Here is a 20119-nt window from a genome sequence, read left to right on the forward strand (position 1 = left end):
TTTTTTTTTTTTTTTTTTTTTTTTTTTTTTTTGTACCGGAGATCAAACTGCGCTTGTGAAGCAGGTGGCGGAACCACTGAGCTAAATCCCCGGCCTAAAAATTATTTAACTCTTAACAGAAAGACCATAAACACTACCAAAATCAAGAAAAGAAGTTGAACAGTTTATAGACTATCTGTAAGCATATCACCCCTCAAAGCTCAGGGAAGCTTTTCTTTTGTGGATTGAGGAAGGATATTAACCATCCTGTTTGGTTCCAGTGTGATGCTTATTTTTAAATAAGGTTGAACTGGCAAATAAAAATGTATAAAATATTCATCAATTATATTTAATATATAGGTAAACAAAATTTTACTATAAATATACTTTGAATATTGTGTGAGACACAGTTTTAAAATTATTCGTTTTTTATTTGAAATTCATACCTTAATGAATATCATGTATTTTATCTAAAAACCACAATCTGAAATCTTTTTTAATTTTTATTTTTATTAGCCCATGCTTGCAGAACATAGTGATTGTATTCATTGTGGGGAGTTGGTGCATGTACACAATACATCTTAATTTTCTCTTTCCCTGATCCTTTCTCCATCTTGTGGCCTGCTCTCTCTTTTATTTTTCTCTTATAGTTTGGGTCGCTCATATAAGAGAAACTACACAATACTTAATCTTTTGTGTTGATTAATTTCACTTAACTGTATGGTCTCAAGGTGTGTATCTATTTTCCTACAAATAACTCACAGTTATCCTTCTTTATGGCAGAGAAGTATTGCCTTGTGTATAAATACCACATTTTCTTTATCCATTAATCTGTTGATGAACATATAACTGACCTCCAAAATGTAGCTATTATAAATTGTCCTGCTAGAAGCATGGATATGCATATATCACTATAATAAGATTCAGGAGATACCTATAAGGGAAACAGTTAGACTGAATAGAATTTCTGTTTTTAATTCTTTTGAGCACTCTTCAAGTTTCCATCATTTCCACTGATAGGGAAAACTTTTATAAATAACAAAAACCTATAAAGTGTTACAATGTAAAGTGGCTTCTGCTGTCTCTAGCAGCAGTTTGTTTAGCTCAAAACTAATAGGCACTGAAGGCACTAATTGCTGAATGAGGCATTTGGTCTTACCCTGCGATAGCAGGGCCCATCAAGGTATTGAGCTCCCAGAGACTGATTGTAAAAGTGTCAAGATAAAAAGGACCATTGCCAACATTCACGCCTGTGACCCTGAACATCCCCTTCCTATGGGCTAGAATAGATAACTAGGCAAATCTTAAAGGTAAACTCCCCAACTGCAAAGAATTGTTATGTGTGGGTTGAAAATATTAACTATCCTGTGGCCATGATTTGAACTGGGAGAATGAAATGTAACCAACCAAATGAAGTCAAGGCTGTAAAACCCTATAAAAGGAGAAGTTGTAACCCAGTGCATCATTGATCCAGGCATGGCTTATGTGTGAATGACCCTTATCAATGAGTAAATTTATTATTTTACTTCCATTCTGCTGCCTCTCTGTGTGTCACCTACTGATTCCTTCCATAACATCACCAAAGCCATAAAAGATTTCTTTTTTTTTTTTTTCTTTTTTTTTTTTGGTAAACTTACCAGTATTTATTATTTGAGTTCTTGATGATGGCCATTCTTTCTAGGATAAAATAGGATCTCAGTGTTGTTTTAATTTGCGGTTATCTAATGGCCAGTGATGTTAAATTTTTTTTCATGTATTTATGGATCGTTTTGTACAACTTCTCCTGAGAAATATCTCTTCATTTCAGTTGTCTAGTTCTCGATTGCATCTGTTATTTTGGGGGGGTCTAATTTTTTTGAGTTCTTTATGTGTAAGTATTTATCCTTTGTAGAATATCTGACAATTTTTTTTCCCCATTTTGTAGGTTATCTCTTCACTTTGGTGGTTTTTTCTTTGCTACACAGTAGCTTTTTGCTTTGATATGATCTCATTTGTTGATTCTTGGTGTTATTTCATGTGCAGAAATCCTTCACTATGCCTATGTCTTCAAAAGTTTTATCTATTTTATCTTACAGTAGATTGTTTCTGTTTTAATATTTAGATGTTTGAACCATTTTTATTAGATATTGGTCTAGATTCAATTTTTTGTGCAAATGTATAGTTTTCTTAGCACCATTTGTTAAGAAGCTATCTTTCCTTCCACACCTGTTTTTGACCTTTTTGTAAAAGATTAGTTGGCAGAATGTGCCAAGGTTATGTCTGAATCTTCTGTTCTGTTCTATTGATCCATGTGTCTCTTTTTGTGCCAGTACCATGCTGTTTTTACCACTGTAGCTTTGTAATATAACTTGAAGCCTGGGATTGTCACACCTGCCTTCTGCTGCTGATTGTTTTCCAGCATTGCTTTTGTTATTTTTGGTCTCTTCTGGTTCCATATGAATTTTAGGATTGTTACTTCTGTAAGGAATGCTGTTTGGGTTGTATTAAATCTATATATCAGTTTTGAAAGTATGCATTTATACAATATTGGTTCTTCCTATCTAGAAACAGAGGATATCTTTCAATTTTCTGAGGTCTTCTTAGGTCTTCCAGAGTTCTATAGTTTATGTTGTACATGTCTTTCACTTTCTTTTTAAGTTAATTGCCATATATTTAATTTTTCTTGAAGCTATCGTGAATTATATTGTTTTCCTAATTTCTTTCTGGTGGGTTCATTATTGGTGTAGAGGAGCACTATTGATTTTTGTGCATTGATTTTGAATCCTGCTACTTTGATGAATTTGTCAGTTCTAGGGATCTTTTGATGGAATCTCTTAGGTCTTGTTAAAAAAGATCATGAGGATCATGTAATTTCTGAATAAGGATAGTTTAAGTTCTTCCCTTCTTATATGTATTCCTTTTATTCTTTCTCTTGCCTGATGACTCTGTCTAAAGTTTCAAGTATCATATTGAAGAGGGGCAGTAAGAAAGGACATCCTTGTTCCTAATTATAAAAGAAAAACTTTCAGTTTTTTTTCCCCTTTTAAAATGGTGTTAACCAATAGGTTTGTCATCTTTTATCAGATTCAGATAGGGTCCTTCTATACATATTTTCTTTAGGGTTATTGTTATGAACAGATGTTGGATGTTGTTCAAAGACTTTCTGTGTCTATTGGGATAATCATATCAGTTTTGTCCTTCTATTTATGTGATGTAGTACATTTTTTGATTTGGGTATATGGAGTCATCTTTGCATCCCTGGGACAAAGCCTGTTTGTTCATGATGTATGATTCTTTTAATGATTTGTTGCATTATATTTGCCAGTATCTTGTTGAGTATTTTGGTAGCTTTGTTCATTAAAGAGATTCGCCTGTAGTTTTCTTTTTGAGTCCCTATCTCATTTTTGAATCAAAGTAAGACTATCTTCCAGGAATGAGTTTTTCCTTCCCTTTCAATTTCATTAAAGATTTTGAGCAGTATTAGCATTAGACCTTCCCTCTAATTCTGATGGAATTCAGAGGTGAATCTATTGAGTTCAGGGCACTTTTCAATTGGTACGTTTCTTACTACCACCTTAATTTAATTGCCTATTATTAGATTATTCAAGGTTTTTATACTTTTTTGGTAATTCATATGTATCTAGAAGTATATCTATTTCTTCTTGGTTCTCCAATTTGTTGGACTACAGGTTTTAGAAATAGTTACTAATAGAAGGGCTGAGAAAAATGGTATACTAAAAGTGGTTGGTTGAGCACATGCTATGTATCAAACTCTCCTGAGGGTAGCCTGGGCCCCGATCCACCGGGGAAAGGAGAGCCACGCCTGCTCCTGACCCAGCCTCCATCGCTCAAGCACCAGGAAGGTAGCCTGGGTCCCGATCTACCATGGGAAGGAGAACCACAGCAGCTCCCGACCCAGCAGCCATCGCTCAAGTGCCGGGAAGGTAACCACGTGGATGCCCCTGAACCCCCATAAGCCCCCCCACACACTCTCAGACCTCCTGACTGTGGCAGTCTTTGGACCTACTCTGCAGAGGCAGAGGTGGTCACCAAGGGTATTTTTCTGAGTTCCCAACTTTGAACATCTTTAAAGAAAGGGCATGGGAAACCTGTAATAGAACATTGTGGAGTTCAACCATTCAGAAGGTTGGGGAACTCAATCTGGGCCTTGCAGCCCAAGGTCAGTCAGCGTCATGGGGTTCAACCATCAGCTAACTGAGATAAGGGGTCTTGCATCCTCTCTCTGTCTGAGCCATTAAATGGTAAATACACTATATTGAAATTTTGTTCACTACAGGCATGTTCTGGACTGCTTCTTGATTTCAATTTAATTCAAATGATTTAAGGGTGATAGACTAGTGACTACCACCGGTGGTCAGTGTCAAAATTGTGCTTGATCTTAATGTGTTGCTGATTGTATCAGTTGGGGTAAAGCATTGCGGTTGATTTGATGAGCTGTTTTCTCTGATGTTATGAAGATGAGAATGTCTGTGGGTCATTAGAGACACAGAAGCTAGGGCACAACTATATCAGGAAGATTTGGGTGATAACCCAGAGATTAAACCAAGGACAGTCCGACAACAAAAATAAAAATGAGAAAACACTTAAGCAAGACACAAGGACAGACTTCCAGTTTACCAATGGCAAACAGTAGGGCAAATGAGGATGAAAAGGCCGATAGTGAACCACCAGGAAACCCTGAACTCAAAGCACAGGAAGTAACAAAACAGATCAATCAGGCTCTAGAAAAATTCAAAACAGAAATAATTTCCCAGATAACCATAGAGATAGTGAGCAAAATGGAAGTCATGATTTGAGACTCTAGAGCAGAAACTGACAAAAAAATAGATGAGCTCAGGACCATGATAGAAGCCATGAAGGCCCAGCATAAGGAAGAAATGGAAAAAATAAACACCCAACATAGGAAAGAAATGGAATCCATAAAACAGATTCAAACATATCCAGGAGATTAAACACTCTATTGAAAGTGTACACAACAGAATAAAAGAAGGCGAAGATAGACTCTCAGATGTAGAGGATAAGATTGCAGTCAGTGACCATGAAAAGAGAGATCTCTTAAAAACAGTAAGGGATCATGAGAAATCGATCCAACAACTCCTAGATGATGCAAAGAAGAATAACATAAGACTGATAGGAATACATGAAGTACCAGGAGAAAATACAAAGGACTTAAAAAAGCTGTTCGCAGAATTAATGACAGAAAACTTCCCAAACAGAGGGGAAGAATTTGACATTCAGATAACTGAGGAATATAGGACCCCAACTAGCTACAATCAAAAAAAATCTACACCTAGACATATAATAATCAAGATCCCAGAAACCCAACAGAAGAACAAAATACTACAAGCAGTAAGAGAAAAGAAACAAATCACATACGAAAGAAAGCCCATCAGAATCACAGCAGACTTTTCAACACAAACCCTTGGGGCAAGGAGAGCCTGGAATGAGATATTTCAAGTACTAAAAGAGAACAATCTCCAACCTAGACTGATGTATCCAGCAAAACTCTCTTTCAAAATGGATGGGGAAATAAGACACTTCCACGACAAAGAACACCTGAGAAACTACATGAATACCAAACCAGCACTACAAGCACTTCTAAACAAGATCCTAGAAAAAGACAATGAAGGCAACAACACCATGAGGCCCAACAGAGCAAATCAAATAGGGAAGGCAAGAAATTAAAAGGAGAAGGTGAAAAAGTAAAATGAGTCAACAAAAGGCCAATAACATGTCAATAATAAGTCAGTACATATCAGTTATAACCAGCAATGTCAATGGCCTCAACTCACCAATCAAGAGAAATAGACTGGCAAAATGGAATAAGAAGCAAAATCCAACAATATGTTGTATACAAGAAACACACCTAGTTCAAAAAGAAGCCTATAGACTGAAAGTGAAAAGATAGAAAACAATTCTCCATGTGACAAAAGCCCAAAGAAAAACAGGGGTAGCAATCTTATATGCAGACAAAGTAAATTTCAAACCAAAACTGATTCTATTATTATTGATGTAGGACGGTACTGTATCATACCTCTATGAATGTAAAATATCTTGTACCTGCTTTATGATACATAGTAGTGACCGTGCTTTATCAGAGCGACATTTAATGATATTGCTCTACAATGTTCTCTTTCCAGATGATGATTAAGATGCTAATAAAAAAAAAAATGGTCCCAGGTACCACAACAGCAACAGAACTTTGCTGTTTTCTGGATATTCTTTTCTTTGTTTTGGTTTGTTTTTTTTTTAATGGAATGTGCTGAATGTCTATAATTTTGTTCATATGACTGCAGAACCTGGAAAAGCTGTTGCTGCTATCAATGTATAACATACTATTATTAGTCTTTTTATATAAATATAAATATGTATATACATATATACATAAATTGAATTTTAGGAAACTTTAACGGTGCTGCCAACTTTGGAAAAAGTCACCCCAATTTACTGTGTTGAGTTGGCATTGTACAGAAATGAACAGCCATATTGGTCTAGAAATGATCATTTATTTTTTTTCCATGTGTACAGGGGTAACACATCGTACTAAATATGTAAGGTCATATCTACGTGGGTTTGATTACAGAAACTAATAAAGTATTCTCTAAATAATGAAAAAAGGAATAAGATAAGACTATAAGAGCAAGAAGCAATTTAAATATGTTCGGAGACCATTTTCATCTCCAGAATTAAGGACTATTTTAATGTTACATCATTGCCTTTTCTCTTTTACTTTCCTTTTTAGTTTTATTTTAGGATTCCCTGTTTTTAATGTTCATACAGAGATTTCTTTAACTGAAATACCAAATAGTTTCTTTGGTGTGAAAACTATAATAGTACACAGGATCCTAATGAGATAATTAATAATGTGAAATAGGAAGTAAAGGGCTAAAGGTGTAGGGAAAGTGGGAAGGGTGAGGGAAAGGTAATAAGGGAGAGGAAAGAAATATGAGAAACTGAAAAAATGGAAATAAAGTGTTTGTAAATGGGGAGGGGAGGAGGGGGTGAAGGGAGGGCAGGGACAAGGGGAAAATATGAGAATCAAGACCTATTATGTAAAGGTACAGAATTCCAATGATGAATGTAACTGTATTGTATACCTAGATTGTACCGATAAACTCAATAAAAAAAAGAAATAGTTACTAATAGTCTTTTGGATTTCAGTGGCATCCATTAAGATTTTGTCTTTTTTGTTACTAATTGCATGTCAGAGGTCTCTTATTACCTTTTTTAGTAAGATTTTCTAAGGGTTTGCGGGGTTTTTTTTCCCCCCATTATTTCAAAGAACCAACTCTTCCTTGATTTTGGTTTTTTTTTTGGTCTCAATTTCATTAATTTCTGCTCTGATATTTTAATTTTCATTTATTGTATTAGCTTTGCTTTTGTTTTTCCAGAACCTTGAGGTACAACATTAGGTTATTTAGGCTACTTCTATTTTTCTGATATAAACATTCACTGCATAAACTTCCTTCTTATGACTGCTTTCATTGTATCCCATATGTTTTAATGGCATTATTGTTTGATTCTAGGAACTAATTTCTTCTGTGATGCATTGTTTATTCAAGAGTGCATTGTTTAACCTCTCTGTGTTTACATAGCTTGTTTGTTTCTTTTGCCAGTGATTTCTACTTTCATTTCACTATAGTAAAGTGTGGTTCAACACTGATATTTCTTTGTTGATTTTTTTTTTTTGACTAGTTGATCTATTTGTGATAGTGTGGTAGTGAGGTCTCCTACAGTACTTGGGTTGCTCTTTATCTGATCTCTCATATCCAGTAGTGCGTGTTTTATGAGCCTGGGTGTGTTGGTATTCAGTGCATATATATTTATAATTGTCATTGCTTCCTTTTGCATTGTAGGGACCTTCCTCACCTCTTCTGACCAATTTTTGTTAAAGTCCGCTTTGTCTGGAAATGGGATAGCCACTCCTGCTTGATTCTGGATTCCCATTGCATGGAATATTCTTTTCCATTCTTTGATTTTTAGTCTATAAATTTCTTTTTGGATTAAATGTGTTCCTTGCATATAGCATACTGTTGGGTTTCTGTTTTTGGGTTCAGCCTGTTAATCTGTGAGAAATTCTGATAATTAACATTGGGAGTTACTACTACAAGGTATTGACATTCCTGTCATTGCCTTATTTTCTTATTTCTGATTCCTTTTGTTCCTTTCTGTTTCCCTGGTCACCCTAACTGATGCACTGTTTGACATTGTCTCTTGATTTTTTAGAGTTTCTCTGTCATGGAGAGAACTTATTTCTCTATAAATTTTGAACAATAGTTTTTCAGAATCTATTAATAGTCTGGATAAGATGTTATTTTCTCTTAGGGATTGTAGATCTTAACTCCATGTTCTCCTGGACTTTAAGATTTATGTCCTGTAATTTTAATGGGTTTACTTTATAAATGATTTGTTGCTTTTTTTTTCTATCCATTTTAAAGTTTCTTTGAATCTATGTTCATTAAAGAGATTGGCCTATAGTTTTCTTTTTTAGATTGAATCCTTCTCTTATTTTTGAGTCAAGATATTTGATTTTTGACTGTCATGTGTTTTGGAGAATTTCCTTTCTGATCTTGGATATTTAAGGTTCTATATGCCTTGTTTATCTTGTTGTATGTTAAATTCTTTCCCCGTACATGGAAAGTTTCCTGCTCTGATTTCTGTAAACAGGGTTTTTATGCCATCTGTACTGTCTTCTGATTTTTTCACTAATTCAGTTAACCTGAGATTAGTCTTTGTGTCAAGTAGCAGCTGTTGAATCCATCTTCCATCTTCTCATGTTGTTGTTATCTTGGAGTACGTAAGTCAACAGAATCAGTCCTGTTTTCTATTTCTGACAATCTCTTCTTACATTGGTCACTTCTGTTGCCCATACTTTTAACAGAATTTTTTTTATATCTTGGATTTCTATTTGGTACCCTTTATGAACTCTAATTCTTTGGTAAACTAGTCTTTTCTGATTTGTATTGTTTTGTTTAACTCAACTGGCTTTTATTTAATGTCTTCTCTAAGCTCACCGATCACTTTATTAAATCTATTATCTGTTTAGTTATATCATCTTTGAACACAATGATCACTTTATCAATCTGCTTTCTTTTTCTCTTCTTTTATCACATTATATTTCAGCCATTTGCTTTTGATCCTCATAGCCTTTCTCCATCAATGCATCAGCTTTAGGGATTTGGCAGAGTTTGGAGGCATTTTTTGCTCTTTTTTTCTCATGTTTCTATTGTAGGTAATGGGGAAGCAGGGTGGGTTGAGGGGGTTAAGCAGTCCTCCTCTGGCCGCACATAATCCAGCACTTTCAGACTCCCCCCCAAAAAAAAACCCCCACACACTGGCTTCTTACCATGGTGGACAGGATCCCTATAACCTTCACATCCTAAGCTTTCACAGAAGTTCTATGATTAGCCTGTACCCTCTCTATGATTGTCTCTTGTGGCCATCTCTCACCCAGTTATTGTGTCACCATGACTCCAAAAAACTCTGAAGTGTAGTTGTGTTGTTGCAGAAGAAATTGGTAAGGGACACACACACAGAGACAGAGAATGGAAGTAAAATAATGAAAGGTTTATTTTGCCAGCAAAACATCGATTGCACTAAGTGCAGTGCCAGTGATTAACCCTGTACTGGGTTGCAACTTCTTCTTTTATAGGTTTTACAGCTATGATCTCATTCAGGTGGCTATTTTTCATTTCCTCAGTTCACATTATCCATGTACAAATCACAGTGACAAGACAGTTAACTTTAACTCAGACGTACAATTCCTTGTAGTTAGGGAGTTTACCTTAAGATTCCTCTAGCTATCTATTCTAGTGCACAGGAAGTAGGTGCTTAAGGTCAGGGATGAGGCCAGCTGTCCCATTTCATGGTCAGTGCCTCCGCTGTGTGTCAATTTTGAACTAAACAAAGCAGAAAAGACTTCTGCTGTTAGAGACAGCAGAAGTCATTTTACATTTTCCTAACTTTTTTTTTCCTTCTTTCCTTTTTCTCATTGAGTTTAATGGTACATTTTGGGTATACAGTGCAGTTACATTCATCATTGAGATCTTGTGCCTTTACATGACAGGTCTCGTTTCTCATTTTTTCCCCGTACTCCAGCCCTCCCTTCAACAGCAGGCATTTTGCAACACAGATGTGGTGACATACATTAACCAACCCCCAGTCGGTGCCAGTCTAAAACACAACTGTTTCTTTTTTTTCTTTTTTTTTTTTTATTTATACGGGGGATTGAACTTGGGTCCTTGTGCTTGCAAGGCAGGCCACCAAACTGCTGAGCTAAATCCCTGGCCCACAAGTCTTTTAAATCACTGGCCAAGTCTTGGTCTTAATCCACAACAGGCCACAGGTGTTCAAAAATTTTTTTAATTGAGTTTATTGGTACATTTTCCTAACCTTTTGTAGGTTTTTAGATTATTTACAGAAGTTTTCTGAACTTGGGTCCTTGTGCTTGCAAGGCAGGCCACCAAACTGCTGAGCTAAATCCCTGGCCCACAAGTCTTTTAAATCACTGGCCAAGTCTTGGTCTTAATCCACAACAGGCCACAGGTGTTCAAAAATTTTTTTAATTGAGTTTATTGGTACATTTTCCTAACCTTTTGTAGGTTTTTAGATTATTTACAGAAGTTTTCTGTATCAGTGTATTTGTTCTTTAACTCGGTATTTAATAATTAACTTCTTCTTGACCGGGCTCACACCTGTCATCCCAGCACTCGGGAGGCAGGAGGATTGCTATGAATTCGAGACCAGCCTGGACTACATAGTGAGTTCCGGGTCAGTCTCAACTACATAGTGAGACCCTGTCTCAAAAAACCAAAAAAGAAAAAAAAAATTCTCACAATGGCTCCTGATTAAACCCTCTCAAATATGGCGGATACTGCAATGGCATTCTTCTTAAGGTCTACCTTGGCTTGTGGAAGGAGTTATTTTCAAAGTAAAAACCTGATATGGCTTCTTCAGTTCACAATAACCATGAGCTTTTGGGGGCTACCATAGCCAGCCCAATTTATTCTTTTTCCCTGGGGCGGCCAACCCTCTCAAGGCTTATCTTGTGTTGGTGGAGACAGATCCCTCTCCTCAGGGGACCAGGGTTACTATTTCAGACTACTTCATTCTTTTCTCTACTTTATGCTCAATTTCTGCAGCTTCTGTGTAGTTTCTAGTGTTCCTGTTGGCTCCCTCCTGATTCCTGTGTATCTGTTTCTTTTTCTCTTCACCAAGTTGTTGTCTAGATGTCTGGATTTCAGGTCCCAGAGAGGCTGTATGTTGCTACTGTTCTTTACTCTACTGTTTTTATTCTCTCCTGTACTCTGAGATCTTAAACAGTAAAAAAAAAAACAAAAACAAATTCAAAATATGAAAACCTTAGCTGAACACTATTCCAGAGGTTAAGGGTCACAAAGAGACTGCAAATCATAAATATGTACTACTATATTCTTTCTGTGTATTCATCACAGTTGGGTCTGACCTAGATTTAATCTCTCTCTCTCTCTTTTTTTTTTTTTGGTACCAGAGAACAAACTCAGGACCTTGCACTTGCCAGGCGGGCACTGTGCCGCTGAGCTAAATCCCCAGCACTACATTTACTTTTAGAAGTGAGACATTCTTGTGTAAATTATGTAAAGGATTATCTGCAAGAATTTATATTGTTTCTGTATTCAGCTTGATTTTTTAAAATATTTAAATATTTAAATGATTTTGATCATTTAAAGTCTTGATGTGACTGTTTCTCATTTTACTGTTTTGTTGACAAGCTAACCCCATTCTTTTAGTTTTCCTGCACAGGAAAAACCACTCTATTTCAAAGACAACTGTATTCTATTGTTACTGTCAATCTCTAACATGTTATTTTAATGATGAGTTCATCTTGATTTTTAAAATTCCATATGGATTATGCTAGATTTTATTAGATTTTTGCATACTATCAATAATTTTTCATGCATTTTATGTTTAGTCAACTAATTTCATTGTCAATGCATTTAAACACAAACATGTTTAATTTTTATTTATGATACTTTATAAACCTAAGTATAATTTTTTTCATCCAGGTCTGTTAAGTGTACAAAACACAACTGGAAGTTAGATATGAGCACCATGAAGTATATCAATCCTCCAGGAAGCTTCTGTCAAGATGAGCTGGGTAAATACCATCAATATTGATAAGTGCGCACTGCTATTGTTGTAATTGTAGTTCTTCTTTTTGACATATTTCCAAACTTTCTTGAAGATTTGGATACATTCTGATTTTAAAATGATCGATCTCTTTAAAAGGGATCAATATTGAAAATCCCAAATAGTGGATTTCTCAAATAATACTTTCACTTATTCATTGCTTTGGCAAATATTTGCTTAGACCTTGCCATGTGTAAACATTGTGCTAGATATTAAGAGGTACATAGATAGGTAAGATAGTCAATATTAAGAACAAAGATATGACAGTTTTGACAGACACAGTGTGTGATATAACAGTGGGCCTTACATTTTATCTGTGAAAATATACAAGATAAACTGTGTCCATGATCTTCTGAACACTAACTTGGTAGCCTATGATGATTTAAAGTTATTATTCGCATTCCATGGGTCAGAAGTCTAAAACAGGTCTCCCTGCTAAAATTATGATCTCAGCAGGGCTGCATTACTGTTTGGAGACTCTGGGGAGAATAATTTCCCTGCCTTTTCCAACTTAAAGAGGCTCCCTTTCTCCATCTTCATAGGCAGCAACATTGTATCTTCTGACAGCCCTTTTCTAATTCTATCTTTCCCTGTTTCTCTTCTGCCTTTCCTTTGCATGATCTTAACATGAGTTTCTAACGGGCAACGCAATGTGCAGCCAAAACAGAGCACCTATTGTGCAGCCCCAACTTATCCTCAAAATCCTTCCTCCTCCAGCATTCCCCATCTCTGTAAAAGGCCCCACATCTGTCCAATTGAACAAAACCTGAATGTCATCCTTGAGTCTTCTTTCCTTAAGCCCTACATCCAAACTAGTAATAAGCAAGGTTACCTCTGCCCAGTGCCTTCCAATTCCATGAGCCTCTCCATCTGCAAACCTCTGTTCCAAGCCAGGTGCTTTCCACCCCCTTGCAAGTTTGCTTGATCCAACCCACTCTGCTTTCAAAGATCTGAATTGCTTCATGTCACTTGCCAGCTCAACTTTCCAGTGGTTCCTTATGAACCTAAGAATGTATATCCCCTGTGGCTGAGCAATTCTACATCCAAGACCATGGCCCAGGGAAATAAGCACAATGTGTCAAAAGGCATAGGAACATTTATTCACAGTAACAGCTTACAAGACAAAAATTGGAGTTTAAACTTTAATTGTGATAGATCTTAAAGGTGATACTATTGAAGAAACTAAAATAATATTTATGGAATATAAGGCCAAAAATCAAGTTATAAATATTATACATAGTATAATCTATTTATGAAAAATGTATATGAATATACACATGTGGGCAATAGCAGGGTGGCCTTGGCAGTGGCTACCTGTGAAGGCAGCTGAGCTGGAGACTGGGTCTTTCAACTTGGTCTTTGATTATGCTACTTTTACTTTTTTTCAGACTTAAAATTTTTGTGGTCATACTATGTGATTTATAATATCAAGGTCATTTTCACCCATGTGTCTCTGTGAGACCAATTCCAAATGACTTTTTTCTAATACTGGGGATTGAATCCAGGGCCTTGCACCTGCTAAGAAGGCAGTCTACCACTGACCTACAGCCCCATCCCTTTTATTTTATTTTGGGACAGGATCTCACTAAATTAGCCAGCTCCCCTGAAAATTGTGATCTTCCTGCTCTGCCTTCCAAGTAGGTGGGATTATAAGTCTGTGCTACCATGCCTGGTTCACGGATACATTTTAACAGAAAGTACCATGAACAGGTATTCTCCCCCTTCCCCTGTGAAAGGAGGTGTCACCTCCTGAGGGTGCACACTTTGCTATGCACCCCAAGGAGGTAGAATACTACTCTGGGGAGAGTTGCTAACTGCGTTGACTATAAGTTCCTTTTCCTTCCACCCCTCAAAAGGAACACCTGGACCCAAGATATTCCCCCCAATAAACTCCACCCTGGGTCTGCAATCCTAGCTCAGGAAGCTAGGAACTGGTTATTGTGCTGTATAAATACTGTTAAATTTTATTTGGTATAAAGATATTGAGCACAAGTTCAGATGTAAACACTCTTCGTTTGCACAAGTGAAAGGACAATAGGTTGTCAGCTTTATGAATTTATAATCCACAAATATACAGCTGCTCAGGGACTTTCATAAGAATTCCTAAGTCTACTGTACAAGACCTGTAGTGAAAGGGTTGAGGGTGGAGGTAGTGGCTTTTGCTAGCTATGTTTCAGTCCTGGCTCTGTGATATGGGGTGAATTATTCAATCTCTTTGTACTTTAATTTCCTGAAACATAAAATGGAGATATTTGGTTGTCATTTTACTGGATTGCTGTAGAATTTTTAAAGTTAACATGTTGAATTCTCTGTACCTGATGCACAGAGTGTTATGATTTAGTAGAACAAGTATGTCTCAAACAATCTGCATATATTCCTCAGCCCAGGCCTGCAGGAGCACGAAGCAGACATTTCTCTCCCAGTGGAAGAAATTTCTCTTTCAGTTGGGTCAACTGGAAAATACATCGAGAACTGATTTGGGTACGATGGTACATACCAGCAATTCAAGCACTTTGAGAGGCTGAGGCAGAAGGATTGCAAGTTCCAGCCACGCCTAGGCAATACAGTGTGAACTTGTTTTGAAACAAAGAAAGAGAAGGATGGACACACAGAAAAAAGGAGGGTTGGGGGAAGGCCGGGGATGTAGCTCAGTGCTAAGGTCCTGGATTCAATGCCCAGTGTGTGTGTGTGTGTGTGTGTGTGTTTGTAGGTGGGGGGTATTAACTGTCACTGTAGACAAGGCCAGCAGTGACTGCAGAGCTGGTAGAAGGGTGCAAAATAACAAACTCCAGCAAATTCCAGTGAAGTTCAACCTTTTCGAGAGAGGAAACATCACAAGATGGGAAAATTTGGGAAAAGAATTTGCTTTTCAGTCTAATGTTACCAGTACTGATTGGGCTTCCTATGTCCCAAGAAGGAAAGTAGGTTTTAGTCCACCTGAGGATAGGTTATGAGCTCTGAGTATTTGGCTTTATTGTTATTGTAAAAATGGCCATGCTCAGAATGTTGGAAATCTGAAAAGTAGAAGAATCTTACTTATTTTTCCATCACTTAGATGCTTTTGATATATTTTGTTCTGGCGTTTGATGCCTCCCCTCCTCCTTCCTTTGCTACTGCTCTGTCTGGAGAAATAATTTATGTACCATAAAATTTACCCTTTTAAAAATATGTAATTTAATGATTTATATTATATTCATGTGTTATATAGCCACTACTACTAATTCCATTTCATTTTCATTACTCCAAAAAGGAACTCTGTAAATATTAGCAGTCACTCCTTATTTCCCTTTTTTCTCAGCCCCTGGGAGCTACTAATCTGCCATTGTCTTTATGCATTTTTTTTCATGATAGCTCATTTATTTAGCATAATATAATATGTGGTCCTTTATGTCTGGCTTCTTCCTCTTGGTATGTTTTCCAGGTTCATCCGTTGGCCTTGTATTCTACAACCTTGCTGAACTCATTTCTTAAATCTATGTATCATTCTTTATTTCATTCTTTTTGAGTGAATGAATGAATAATAAACCACATATGGATGTGTCACATTTTGTCCATGATGTAAATACTGTAAATTTTCCTGGGCACTTTTTTATTTGGACATTTGTTTTTTGTTCTCTTGATTATAAACCTATAAGAAGAATTGCTGTACTGTGTGGTAATTCTAAATTTCACCATGAGGAACATTCAAACTGTTTTCCAAAGCACTGCATATTTTGTGTTCCTACAAGCAACAACTGATTATTTCTGTTTTTCCACATCTTCACCAACACTTATTTTTGTCCATTTTTTTTTGCTTGTGTTCTTTGAAGCACAAATGTTTTAAATTTTGATGAAATCCAATGTATTCTGTTTTTTTTTTAAATCTTGTGCCTCTAGTGTCTAAGAAATTGTATGATATGAAACTCTAAGTCTAATATTCTAATTAGTATAGACTAGAGTATCGTCTAAGAAATTTAAAAGATCATTGCTTAGACCGGGGATGTGAAAATTTACTCCTATAGTTTAAGAGTACCATAGTTGTAACTCTTATATTAAGGCCTTTTTTGTCTATTTGGGCTTATTTTTTTGTATATCAGTCCATTTTTGCATATGGGTCCAACTTCATTCTGTATGAGGTAAGATTGAAAAATATGGTGAGTATTGAAATTTTAAAAACTATTACAGTAAAAGACATAGTGTCATTAATCCTTCTCAGAACACCCCTCTTACTTCAAACACTCTCATCCCATCATTCCTGCCACTTTCTGAAGCAGTTCCAGAAGTCCTCTTTCGTGAATGACTTTGATTACACTGTTGTGGCTGCTCGATATTCTGAATTGAGTAAAAACATTTACCTTTCATGGTCATTTTTACTGTAGAGAAGAGCCAGAAGTTGTACAGTGCCAGAACTGGGGAATAAGTTAGATGAGGACACGTTGCCGTGTTTTTGCAAGCTAGCCTTTTCATCGGATGGGCCCTGACAGCAGCGTTCACCACATTTTTGGATCACACCTCATAAAGACACTCACAGGAGATCTTCCAGAACTGCTTCAGAAAGTGAGAAGAATATTGGACAAATGTTTCAAAGCCAAGGGGCTATTTTGAGAAGGAGTAATGGCAATATATATTTTACTGTAATATATTTTAAAATTTAAACATTCGTTATATATGGCTGCTAGCACCATTTTCAGAAAGATTACTCTTTCCATGTTGAACTGTTCTGGCATTTTTGTTGGAAATCAATTAATCAAAAATGTAAGGGTTAATTTTGGGACTTTGAATTTTATTTCATAATTTATATGTCATCCTTATGTCATTTGTACACTGTTTTTACTACTGTAGCTTTGGAGTAAGTTTTCCAAGTAAAGAAGTGTAATTCCTTCAATTTTGCTTTCTGTTTCAAGATTATTTGGCTCTTCTGGATAGATTCTTTGATATCCCAGGTGAATCTTAGAATTAGTTTGTAAATTTCTTGAAGGAAAAAGGCATCTGGAATTTTAATGGGTATTGTTAATTGGGTCAAATATTCCCATCTTACTAAGTCTCTCACTCATTAAACATGCAATTTCTTTTAATTTATTAAATCTTTTAAAATTTCTTTGTACCATATTTTGTAGCACTTAGAATATGCTTTATATTTCCTTGTTAGATTTATTCCTAAGTATTTTATTTTTTATACAATTGTAAGTGAAATTGTTTTTCAAATTTAATTTCAAGATTGTTCATTGCTAATGTTCAGAAATGTCATCAATTTTTAGAAACATTGTACTTGTATCCTGCAACCTTGCTCAACTTATTTCTTAAGGCTAATAGTTTCTAGTGAGTACCTTAGCAGCTCTGTCTACAAGATCATGTCCTCTGTGCAGATAGTTTTACTTCTTTCTTTCCAATCTGTATATTTTGTTTACTATTGCATTTTCTGAAATACCAAGAGCAGATTTCCTTTTCTTATTCTTGTTCTTAGGGACAAAACAGCTGTGAGGTTTTTTTTTGTTTTGTTTTGTTTGATTTTTTTAGGTACTCTTTCTGAGGTCAAAGTAGTTCCCTGTGTTTTAATTTTTGAGGGTTTTTTTGGTTTTGTTTTTGGTTTTTTGAGACAGGGTGTCACTATGTAGTTGAGACTGACCTGGAACTCACTGTTTAGCCCAGGCTGGTCTCGAACTTACAGTGATCCTCCTGCCTCAGCCTCCTAAGTGCTGGGATTACAGGTATGTGCCGCCATCCCCGGCTTTGAGTGTTTGTTTTTAACATGAAATGATGTTGCATTTTGATAATTGCTTCTTCAGAAGCAGCTGAAATGTTCCTGTGGTTTCTTCCTTTTTATTCTATTCACATTATTCTAATCAATCAGTACATTAAGGATTGATTTTGGGGTATTATATCAGCCTGACGTAAAGCCCACTTGGTTATGTTGGGTGATCCTTTTTTATATTTCTAAACTGTATTTGTTAATATTCTGTTAAGGAGTTTTATATCTATATTCATAAAAACCATTTATCTGTAGTTTTCCTTTCTTCTAGTATCTTTGTTTAGTTTTGGTATCAGGGTGACTTGCCTATCAAATGAGTTGTACAGTGTTCTTTCTACCTCTATTGATTGGAAGAATATTTGAAAGATTGCTGCTAATTTTTTGAAACTTTAGTCATGTTCACCATCTGGGCCTGAGTCTATCTTTGTGGAAAGTTTTTTGAATACACTTGATTTGCTCAAATTTTTCAGTTTTTGTTTAGGTTAGCTGTGTGAATTTGTTGATTTTCTGGGCATTTCCTCAATTAATCTGGGTTATGCGTTTTGTTGGTGTGTAATTGTTCATAGTACAGTATTCCTGTATCACCCTTTTCATTTGTATAAGAGAAATAGTAATGTTCTCTCTTTTGTTCTTGATTATAATAACTTGGTAATCTATTTTCTTGGTCAGTCTACCTAAAGATTTATTAATTTATCTTTTCAAAGAGCTAGATACTGTATTTTTCATTGAATTTTGTTTTTCTTTTTAAGTTTTTTCATTAATCTTTGCTTTAGTTCTTATTATCTTTTGCATGTTTTGTGTTTATTTACCTTATTAGTCTATTTTATTTAGGTAGAATATTAGGATATTTGGGCTTGGCTCTTTCTTCTTTTTTTAATATAAATATGTACAGGTATAAGGTTCTCTCTATGCACTGCTACAGTCTGTGTTCACTAAGCTTTGGCATATCATGTTTTAGCTTTCATTTCTTTGGGTGTATTTTCTAATTTTTCACTTAATTTCTTCCTTAATCAGTTTGTTATCTAGAGATGTGTGAGTTGTTCAACTTTGTTCTCTTATTAATATCTAACGTCATTTCATTGTATTTACAGAACATGCTTAGTATGATTTTGACCCCTTTAAATTTATGGAACCTTGTTTTATGGCTTAACATATGGTCTGTACCAGAAAAATTTCCCCACTCCTTTGAGAAGAGTATGTGTCCTGGTGTTGGGTGGAGAGTCCTGTGCATACCTGTTAAGTCCAGTGGATTTATAGTGTTGCTCAAATCTATTTCCTGTTTGTCTATCTAGTTGTCCCATTTTTCAGTCTTCTCTTAGGCTTAACTTTATGAATAATTACTTTTTGGAAATGATTTTACCTTGATTTTTAAATCTTGTCTATATCATAATAAATACAATAAATCTGATATGTCAGAGTCTGTGTATAGTCATACAGCGCTTAATGATAGGATATGTTCTGACAAATGCATCCTTAGGCAATTTCATCATTGTTCAGTCTTTCTAGAACAGCAGGGGCAAAACTATGGCACCCATGCTGAGCAGGCTGCTTGTTATTACTGAAAGCTCTAAATGGTTCACCATCACTGCTCTAGAATGTTACTTATGCAGATCTAGACGATGTGTCCTCCTACATATGTGTAGGCTGGATGATACAGCCTGTTGCTAAGCAACACTTGAACAGCTGTCATTGCACTGAATACTGTGCACAAATGCAACACAACGGTGTGTGTGTATATTGAAACATAGACAAGTACTGCAAAAGTAGAGCATAAAAGATGTTTCAATTGGTACAACTGTTTAGGGCAGTTCCTGTGAATGAACTGGCAGGTGCTCTTGGTGGGACAGGAACAAGCGGGGATGGGTGTGGAGACCCCAGGACATTGCTGTGTGCTTCTGTGGATACCAAACTTATAAAAATATTTTTCTTTCATTAAAAATAAAGTAACCCTAGCTTATAGTAACTTTTTTTACTTTATGAATTTTGATTCTTTGTAACACTTTAAAACACAAATACAGTATACACCTGGTACAAAAATATTTTATGTCCTTATTTTGTAAGTTTTTCTAAACTTCAAAATTATTTATGTTTTACTTCTTGAAGTTTTTTTGGTTAAAAACCAAGTCTCTCAAGCTGGGTGTGGTGGCGCAGGCCTGTAATCCCAGCACTCAGGAGGCTGAGGCAGGAGGATCGCTGTGAGTTTGAGACCAGCCTGGACTACATAGTAAGTTCCAGGTCTGTCTC

The 20119-nt window shown here is 35.9% G+C and overlaps 1 protein-coding gene across 5 annotated transcripts in view; it reads left to right on the forward strand.

Annotated features, from left to right (window-relative positions):
• Positions 1-20119, forward strand: part of LOC104861497 (cytidine monophosphate-N-acetylneuraminic acid hydroxylase) — a 147772-nt gene that overhangs the window by 78763 nt on the left and 48890 nt on the right. For all 5 annotated transcript variants that reach the window (XM_033761886.1, XM_010622976.2, XM_010622972.3 and 2 more), the window contains exon 4: positions 12024-12115. In XM_033761886.1, coding sequence (XP_033617777.1) covers positions 12024-12115 — 92 coding nt within the window. The remainder of the gene's footprint in view (positions 1-12023; positions 12116-20119) is intronic.

Source organism: Fukomys damarensis, unplaced genomic scaffold (assembly GCF_012274545.1).
Source record: "Fukomys damarensis isolate Sample0158 unplaced genomic scaffold, DMR_v1.0_HiC HiC_scaffold_10, whole genome shotgun sequence".
In the NCBI taxonomy this organism is placed as follows: Eukaryota; Metazoa; Chordata; class Mammalia; order Rodentia; family Bathyergidae; genus Fukomys; species Fukomys damarensis.